We start from the raw sequence: 10,308 nt of genomic DNA on the forward strand, positions 1-10,308 counted from the left end.
TCAGCATATGATTGAAAATTTTAACCACTCCATATTTGTGAAATGATTGAAAATTTTGTTAAAAAGGGAGGCCCTAACCCTGTTAACCACTCCATAAGCCATTGATTGTTATCAAAGCAAAAATTTACTCATATTTTAACTTTTTTTTATTTAACGTTCACTATTTCAACTATTTGACAAGTAATGATCTAAAAAACTTACCTAATTAAATTATTTTCAATTCAACACGGGCGGAATCAATTTATTAAAAGTACATTGCGATAGTTTGTAAACATGGACGATACAATAGGAGTACCGATCTCACATTTTACCATTCACTTTCACATAAGCTCTGATGATGAATTATTCGAAACAGCGCTGTTAGTCTCACCATGTCATTCATTTGTTTTGAAAATAAATATCAATTTGGAAAGTTCAGAAGTGTTGAGTTGTTACTAAAGAAAGTTATTAACGCAAAATGGGCTTCTATTTTTAACGATAAAAGAAAACCTCGTCCCTCAATTTATATATATATATATATAATATATGTGTGTGTGTGTGCAGTTATTGATGAAAATCACAGCACGTTTTGCGTTAGTTCCAATTTAACTTTTAACTTTTTCCAACGGTTGATCGTAAATCATTTTCAAGTTTCTTTAGTTAAAAATCAAAATTTTCTGCATGATGGAACAAAAAAGCTTTTTTCGGTATTCCTATACCACCCTCGGTGTTCAAATTGATATGTCGAACATGCTGGGATTTTCATCAATAATTGCATTTTTGACAGTCTTAATCCAATATTTATATATATATATATATTATATATATATATATGTTGGTAATAGACCATAATTTTTACAATATTATATAAATTCTATCGAATGTTTGGCGTTAATATGTTTGTAGTTCGTTTTTTCAATTTTTCTCACTAAAGAGTTTTGGTGAACGTTTAGTTTATTAAAATTCAAAATAAACTTATTTTCCGAATTCATGCTGCAAATAAGGCCATATTTCGATTCAGAATGAATCATCATCAGTGCTTTTTGATGTTTATATAGGGAAATATTGACTTTGTCAAAATGAACTAAGATGAAAATTGACTTTGTCAAAATGAACTTAGATGGAAATTAGGTGTCAGGTTTTTTTTATTGACCAGCCAAAACGCCTAAAAATTTATATACGAAAACTCTTTTAACAGAACTATTATTTAAAGTAATAACAGGAAAAACAATATCAGTTCTAATCCTAGGACCAAACAACATAATAAATATATATATATATAATTAAAATTATCCGTAGATGAAGATTTATAAATAACAAATTATGGCTAGATACTTATTAAAATATTTAGTAGAGTAAATGAAAAAAATAAATAAAACCAATGTATATTACGTAAAGTTATTGATAAAATGGCAAGACAAAGCAAACTTAGTGGAAGTTTTATTATAATTACCCATCTTATAATTACTGTGTACATAGTAAATACAAATATTGAATGAAGCATGAAATGGTCTAACCTAATGTATATTTGTGTATGTAAGTGTGCTGTATAGTATGGTATTGGGTAAGAACTGTCACAAGCATTAATAAACAATATATGTAATATGAAATGTGTGCATTATGTGTGTGGTTTGACTATATATACGGAATGAAGATATGTATTATACATTAGATATACATTACATATTAAATAATGAATGCCGACTTGAGCGATGGAACAACAGCTGTTTTGTTTTTACATATACCTTCGAAACCAACTGCTCTTCTTTTTCCTCGATTAGGCAGTCTAGAAAGCTAGTCGTTTTTCTGTGCTGAATTCTATTGTGAATTTTAAGTGGGAGAGGTTCTGAAATATGTTCTGTAGATTGTAGATGCCCGTGACAATTTTACAGACGATAAAAATGTCGTCAACATAGTGTGCGTATATTCTATTAGTCTTTATTATTGCAGCTCTGACATACGCAGAACCACTTACAATGTTACAGATATATTATGTTGTCTATATATCTTTTTATTATGTTCATCAAATCCTCATCTATTAATTTGAAGCAGCCATCTTTCGCCACAAAGGCTGTTTATCCTTTTTCACACGACGTACACATGTATTTATGTGCACGCGCAAGCACCGCATCATATACACTGAGTATATGATAGCCATAGAGATGTTTGACTCAGCGAGCATTGGAACCACTGAGCCATCTCTCCAGCCAACATGCGACGACTTACGTCGTCTACCCATTTACCAGCCTCGAAAGGATGGACGGCTGGGTTGGCCGGGGGTCGGCTACCAGGATGAATCTGTAGAAACTGCAGAATTTGAACCCGGGTCGTAGGAGTGGTAGACGGACACGCTAACCACTCGGCCACGAGACCCCATATATTATAAGCTTATTAGTGGGATCCGCGAATATCCTAGATTCAAGATCGGCCATGTAGAATTCTGCAAACAACGGTTCAAGCTGAGAACCCATAGCAACGCCGTCGATTTGTAAGTAAAATGAACCGTCTAGTGCGACAAATAAACTTTCAACAATACATAATCTCAGTAGTTCTATTAGTAGGTTATGGGGTATTTCAAATTGCGGGAGTGTTGGGTGATTATAAACAAGATTGCAGATGATTGTACTCCACAACTACACCAGCAACAATCAACGACAGCAGCAACAACAACAGCAATGGTTGATGGTTGGTTAACAATCAGATCAGTCTTTATTCTTTCAACGAGAGCGTCAATGAGTGGCACGTGGCTGGCCGCAAATAACCGCTTGCAAACAAGTCAATATATATATATATATATATATATATATATTTGTTGTTATATATATATATACATATATATGTATATATATATACATATATATATACATATATATATATATATATATATGTATATATATGATGAAAAGGATTAACATCCAACAACGAAACACAACAACACTTCCAACTCGAAGAATGAACAACAATAACGTTAATCGGATCAACCAGCAATCTAACAATGATGATAATAACGACAATGATAATAACAACAACAACAATAACAACAACAACAATAATAACAACAAAAACAATAATAAAAATAATAATTATTATTATTATAATTAAGACAATAATAATAATAATAAAAACTAATGATAACAACAATAATAATAATGATAAATTAATTAATTTCGCGCTTCACAATTTTGACGCTGTTTTTGCCGCCTTGACAACATCGTTTAAACAATTTAAAAAGTTACGTTGTTAAAATTTTTTATTAGTTTCATGTTTCTTTTTCGAATTTATTTGTATATATTTTTAATAATATTAAAACTGTAATAATGCTAATAAATTTATAAATAATGCACTGACCATGAAGGTTTAACATTGAAATAGATCTATCTGCAATAATTTTGATAAAATGTTTGTTAATAAAAATAAAGCTTCAATTTTTTTTTCAGTTTTTATTATTTCAGCTCTGACATACGCTGAACCACTTACAATATTACAGATATATTATCTATATATCTTTTTTTTATTATTTTGTTCTTCATATCTTCAACCATTGATTTGAAGCAGCCACCTTCGCCACAAAGGCTGTTTATCCTTTTCCCACGACGTACACATGTATTTATGTGCACGCGCAAGCACCGCTTCATATACGGTGAGTATATGATAGCCATTGAGATGTTTGACTTAGCGAGCATTTGAATCACTGAGTCGCCTCGCCGGCCAACATGCGACAACTTATGTCGTCTCCCCATTTGCCAGTCTTGAAAGGATGGACGGCTGGGTTGGCCGGGGATCGGCTACCCGTATGAACCTTTAGAAACTGCAGGATTCGAACCCGGGTCGTGGGAGTGGTAGACGGACACGCTAACCACTTGGCCACGAAATCCAGGTGGTTGCAGTTATCTTTTTGGGGCTCTACTTTATAGCAAAAGCGAAATCTTCATAAAATTAAAAACCTTGTTTTTTATATTGAATTTAATTTGATAAAGAACACTGCTCGCAATTGATTGAACAGATTTTTTCGAAACAATGTCTGCAGCTGAATTTTCGAGAAAAAAATTTAAAGAAGATCGACTGAAAAAGGAAAAGCTCGTGGAAGAAGTTAAGAAAGAAATAGCTCACAGAATGGGAAATATTAAGAGTTCTCTGAGCGATGAAACGTAGGATTTATATTCTTGCTATTATTTATTTTTGAATGCATTATATTATTTTTATTAGACGGACAAGAAACGCCCAATCGCCACACGAAAAATATGTTTTTCCGGTTCTAACATCAATGTCATACGGATGGAAATATAAATCAGATTATGGCTCTGATTGTTGTAAAAACGATTGAATAATTTTTTACATAAAGCAGCAGTTACGTTATAAAAAGCAGCTATACATATTTCTTACTACATTTTTTAACGATTACATTTTTAAAATTTAGTTTGTAGGATTTTTTGAACAAAATTTGAAAATATTTCTTACTACATTTTTTTACGATTACATTTTTAAAATTTAGTTTGTAGGATTTTTTGAAATTTAATTTTTACAGCACTACTAAGTAGGTCAGATTTATTTTTTTATGGATTGAAATTTAGTGGTCAGTAACGAATCCTAATTTTTTCAACTTTTGTACTGTTTCATTATCTAATTTATTAACTCTTAATAAACATTGCAATTAAACTAATTTACCTAATTTAAACTAAGATGGTTATGTTATAGCAAAAAACATAAAAAGTACGGTCTAACGATTATTATATGAGAATAAAATTTTATTAGATTAATTTTATTGGATTAAAAAAATATGCAACCATTATACCAAAAAAATGATAAGTTTATGCTAATGTTAATAGGGTTGGGAACATTAGTGAGGCTTGCTCAAAAGTATGAGTAATTAACATTTTATAAATGAAGCAGCAGCATTCTAAAATGTTGACACTTTTTCAATTAAACTGTATGAAAAATTTATTGAAACGCCGAAGAGAATTGCATAATTTAATTACGAGGTGTAAAAGTAGGAGCGGATGAACTGTGAGAAGAAATGGTTGGCAAAGTCTTTTGGCTGATTAAAGATATTTTTGTTTTTGATTTTTTCCCTTTTTTAGGTACTTTTTTTCTTTTTTTTATTTTAGCTTTAGTGCCTATTTGTAAAACTTTTTCTTTTAAATCTTTTGCCTTTTTTTTGTAATCTTCAACGTTGATGGGTAGCCTCTCACTCATAAACTGAAATTTTTTTTTCTTTTTATGAATTTTTTTTTCTCCTTGCTTTGACGAATCTTTCTTCCAGAAGGGTTTAATTGAACGTCCAAGAACATCTTCATTTGTGCACCAGTCGTACCAAGACCGGTCGTCAGAAAATAACAGTGATGCTATGACTAATGTGATTACAAATGCCACAATGACAACACCCCACATAACCTGAATAAATAGATTTTTTGTTATATAAGTTGTTTAAAACACTATTTTGAGTTACCTTGTAAGACAAATTTTCTTGTCTATGTATTAACTGGAGCCAATGGCTTATAGGTAATTCCGTAGTTTGAGAAACATCTTCCATTTTCTTTGTAGTGGTTGTACTTTCAAGTATATAAAGATGTTCTGCTTCCAAACTTGATCTTTTTTGAAACTTCATATGCCCTGCAAAATTATGAATATTAATTACTTTATTGATAGAATATATTACTTATTTTTTTACTACTCGCGATGTTGTCAGAATCAAGTTTTGATGAATTCAACGTTTCAACATTTCTTATACTGAAAATATTTGTTAACAAATATCTGAGTTAATCAGTTAAAATGTAAAAACAAAAAGTGATTTGAACCATTGTTCTTAATTGAATGAACTTTATAATTAAAATTATTATGTGTTGAATTTTAAATTTGAAATAATTTCAATTCTCAACACATAAATTTAAACTTGTATTAGAAACATTACTAACGCAAACTTACATTTTATTTATTAAATTTAATGTGATCATTTGAATCTTGAGATACAAATTCGACTGAATTTCTAACAACAATTTTTGAAAATTAGAACAATGTCGCTGCAAAATATTAAGATCATAACAGAAAAATATAAATCGACAATAAATTTATGTATATTGTAGATTTTACATACAGTTATTTTTGGAAAAACGAAGATGAATTTTAGATAAGCAAACGAGCATTTTTTTGTCAGTTATCTTCAGATGCTTACGTTTTTTTAACTTCATGTTTGCTAAAACTAAAACTCAGTTCAATACGAGAAGAGGATATGAAAGTAAAAATAAAAGATTTGTCCGTACTCGATTGCGAAAATTGTCGCGAAAATTGTCTTCCAGGCAAAGCCCAAAATATTAACGATTCCGATAGTTTTGAATCCATTATATATAATCCCGGTCACTTTGTCAAGACTAGATTGGTTCCGATTACGCCTAATCCTGGTTATACATAATCCCGCTACATTAGTCCCGAGTATTAAAATTATTGGATTATTTTACTTCATTTTAGTATAAAAAGGGTTTGTATTTAAATAACTAAATACTTTTTTTTAAAGAATAATAAAAAATACATCTGAAATAACGCATCATACCATTTCGCAAGTGATAGACGGCGATCTTTTGACATTCGAACCCGGTTAAGGCAATAGTTGGGCCTAGTGCAGTGGGGGTTTAATTGCAAAGACGCCTGATTGTGCTATTATAGTGACTGGATTCGAAAGGTCTCATAACAGTTGAAACGTCAATTCAGACATCTTGTAAAATAATTAAAAGGTCATGAAAAATGTGAATAAAGAACAACTTGCCAAAGCCATCTTAGATTCTCCAGTCTCCGAGCCATACCAAAGTGATGATGTTAAAATGAATTAAAAAAGTTTAACGATGAGTTGAAAAGAATTGTCAACAAATTTGCCCTTTTGTGTGTGATTTATAACAAAGATGAAAGTATGGAACCTTGGTTTAAAGATGATCGCCGAAAGGCTAAAGGCTAATTCTTTTCCCCCATCTAATCTCAATAGTGTTCTTCATAATCTATCTCTATGTCTTTCTTCAATTATCGCTTGGTCTGATTATATATGTCTTAAACTTCTCAATCCTTCTAAATTTGTTTTAATAAATCTAAACGCTATATTACTATTTCTTCTATTATCTTACCTGATTCTAAAACTCTTGATGTTGTGAAATCACAAGTTTCATAAAAAAGGCTTTATCTTTGATTTTGGCATGTCTCTTTCTTCTCAGATTAATTGTGTTGCTGAAGTTCTTACTTTCATCTAAAAGAAAAAACTTTTGTCTTTTCTTGACGATCCTACTTTTTCTTCTTGTTGCTTTTTTAGTTTTATCTAGGATTGACTATTGTAACTCGCTCTACTATGGTTTTCCTGATTCTACTCTTTATCCTTTAAGTAAAGCTTTCAACCGTGCTGCTCATCTAGTTGCTCGTGTCCTTTTCTTTTCGCATATATCTCCATATTTTGTTATCTTGCTCTAGTTACCTATAAAATATAGAATAATTTGTAAAATTTGCACATTTATGTATAAGTCTCATTCTAACTTATTTCCTAAGTACTTATCAGATATATCAATTGAACGTAAACGCGCCGGTTTACGATCGTCTTCTTGTTCTCACTTCTTTTAAACTCGTGTTAAACACTTTTTTGCTAAATCTGCATTTGCTTTTTTTGGCCCTTTTCTCTGGAACTCTTTACCTTCTTCTCTGACTTCTTCTCCACCACTTACGAAGTTCAGAGCAAATGTCAAAGCCCATCTGTTTGCAAAATTCATTGAGGAGCGTTGTGGAATGTTGCGAAAATAGCGCTTTATAAATTATTTAATTGATTAAGTGTTATCTACCTCAGAGTGTTAAATTCGTCAAAAAACAAGCTACATCGGTCTGATGATTTAAACTTGCTGTACCAGTTACACGTTGGCAAATTGGTTCAAGAGACATTGCAGTTGCTGGTCCGCTGTTTAGAAGACTTTTCCACCGGCGTTGAAAAGATCAGGACTTTAATTGGAATTATTTAAGAAATAATTGAAAACTGTTAAACTGTGAAAATTGTGACTTTTTTAATTTTTGTTTTTTCAAATATAGCCACGTACATTTTGTTTTTCAATGTGAGCGCTCATGAAACAGTTTTAATTAGCGATAACGAATTGCTCTTAATAGTTATAATAATATATATACATTACATATATAGTTAAGAAATATCACTGCATTTTTATGGTTAGAATCTGATCAAAGATCAAAGCTGAAAAGAAGAAGAAAAGAAGAAAGTACCCTGGTCAGTAATGTAAAAGCAATACCAAGTGAAGTTTGCATTGCACAACACAAGTTAGTCATTTGTAAAATGAACCTGTGTGGCAAGCTTGCAAAGACAAAGGAGGTATTGGTAAGTAAGTGTAGAGTTTGAAAATTAAAATAGGAGGTGCAACGTCGTATCTTTCAGAAAAAAAATTAAGAAAAAGCAGATTTGAGAAGCGATAGAAATGTGGAAAGCGTGTGGAGTTTGTTTAAAAATAGCTTGCTGGTAGTAGCTGATGAATTTTGTGGTAGAAATAAGGGCCAGCCGAGACACAGGGAATCGTGGTGGTGGAACGAGGTGGTTGGGAAGATTATAGAGGCAAAGAGAAAGTTGAATAAGATATGGAAGAAGACCAAGAAAGAAGAGGACAGGATGTTGTATGGATCAGCTAAGAGAGAGGCAAAAAGAGCAGATTACATGGCTCAGTCAGAGGAGCAAAAGGTATTTTGTAAAATGCTAGATGATTTAGAAAAAAAAACAGGAACAGTGAACAGAGTAATAAAACAAATCATTAGAAAAAATAGAGATGTTGTTAGGATAGGCTGTGTAAAGGGGTCGGATGGTAAGCTACTCACAGCTAAAGATAACGTAAAAGAGAGGTAGAAAAATTATCTTGAAAAGCTGTTAAATGAAAAGTTTGTGTGGGATAAGAATGGTTTGCCTATGGTGAATATGATGAGTGGTCTTGCAGAGATTATAACCAACAGTGATGTTAAGTCTGCTATTTATAAGGCCAAGTCAGGAAAGGCTGCTGGTCCATCAGGTCTGGTATTGGAGATGCTAAGAGCTTCAAAGAATGTAGGTGTCCAGTAGGCAACAGATTTTTGTAACGCAATAGTGCGGGAAGGTTAAGTTTCTAATGATTGGAAGAAAAGCTGAATGGTGACTGTCTATTAAGGGAAAGAGAATGCTCTAGAATAGATCATGTAATAAAAGTTCTAGAAAGAGTGATTGAGAAAAAAGTTAGGAGTAAAGTGTTTATAAATGACACGCTGTTTGGTTTCAGACCGGGGAAAGGTACTACAGACCCAATTTTCATAGTTCGGCAAATGTTTTGGAGGCTCTTTTGAAAGATTTCCGCGTGGGCTTGCCATAGGAGCTGCTCTATGCGGATGATTTGTGTCTGATTGCAGATTCTGAGAAAGAGTTGGTGGAGAAGATTAAGTGTTGGAAAGATGCAATGAAAACAAAAAGGCTAAGGGTTAACATGAATAAAACAAAAGTTATGTGTTGTAAAGTAAGGAATGGACGAGTAGAGAATTCTGGAAAGTGGCTGTGTGCGGTTTGAAAGGCGGGTGTTGGAGCTAACTCAATAATCTGTAGTGCTTGTGAGAAATGGGTGCGTAAGAGATGCAGTGGACTAAATGGCAGTCTAAAAGTGGCTGCTTTCAGGTGTAAAAGATGTGTTGATATATATATATACATATATATATATATATATATGTATATATATATATATATATATATATATATATATATGCAATATATTTTTATCAATATATATATAAATATATCAATTTACATCAATCAATTGATAAAAATTACAGCATGTTCTGCTTAGTTAGCTTCCTGTTTGATTTTTCGATTTTTCTAACGGTAGATCGTAAATCACTGTCAAGCTTCTTGAGTTCAAAACTAAAGTTTTCATTTATTTAAGCATGATAGTACAAAAAAGCTTTTTTCGAGATTTTTTTAACATCTGGCTGAATGTTCATGTATATAAATCCTGTGTCTCTACAATGTTAATTTTTTGTTTGTTTAATGTGAATACTTAACTTTCATTTATTTAGTTATTACGATCTTCAACTTTGTGCAATATGATGTTTTTATGTGTCGTCATTATCGATGATTGCTCTGTTTCTAAATTTATTAGTGGGAAGGATTCCAATTGCACGTTGTTGAATATTAATTATCGGATATCGTAACAACGCCTCTAATTCATTTTTTTGAATTGGTAGTGGTGAATAACAGGAATTGTATATTTTATGTTAATCGTGTCTTCTACAGGAATATTTGTGAAATTGATTCCATTGCTAATGCTATTTTGTTGTACTGGATGGGTTTGCTGTAGA

General features: G+C 31.7%; 1 protein-coding gene across 1 annotated transcript; it reads left to right on the top strand.

The window, feature by feature from the left end:
- Positions 1 to 9,153: 9,153 nt before the first annotated feature.
- On the top strand, positions 9,154 to 9,306 carry HELRODRAFT_85532 (hypothetical protein; the record flags this gene model as incomplete). The annotated part of the gene is made up of 1 exon (XM_009026220.1): positions 9,154 to 9,306. A coding segment is annotated over one exon (153 nt), but the record flags the coding sequence as incomplete, so codon positions are not given.
- Between the last annotated feature and the right edge of the window lie 1,002 nt (positions 9,307 to 10,308).

The sequence above is a fragment of the Helobdella robusta genome (genome assembly GCF_000326865.2).
Source record: "Helobdella robusta unplaced genomic scaffold HELROscaffold_46, whole genome shotgun sequence".
Classification (NCBI taxonomy): Eukaryota; Metazoa; Annelida; class Clitellata; order Rhynchobdellida; family Glossiphoniidae; genus Helobdella; species Helobdella robusta.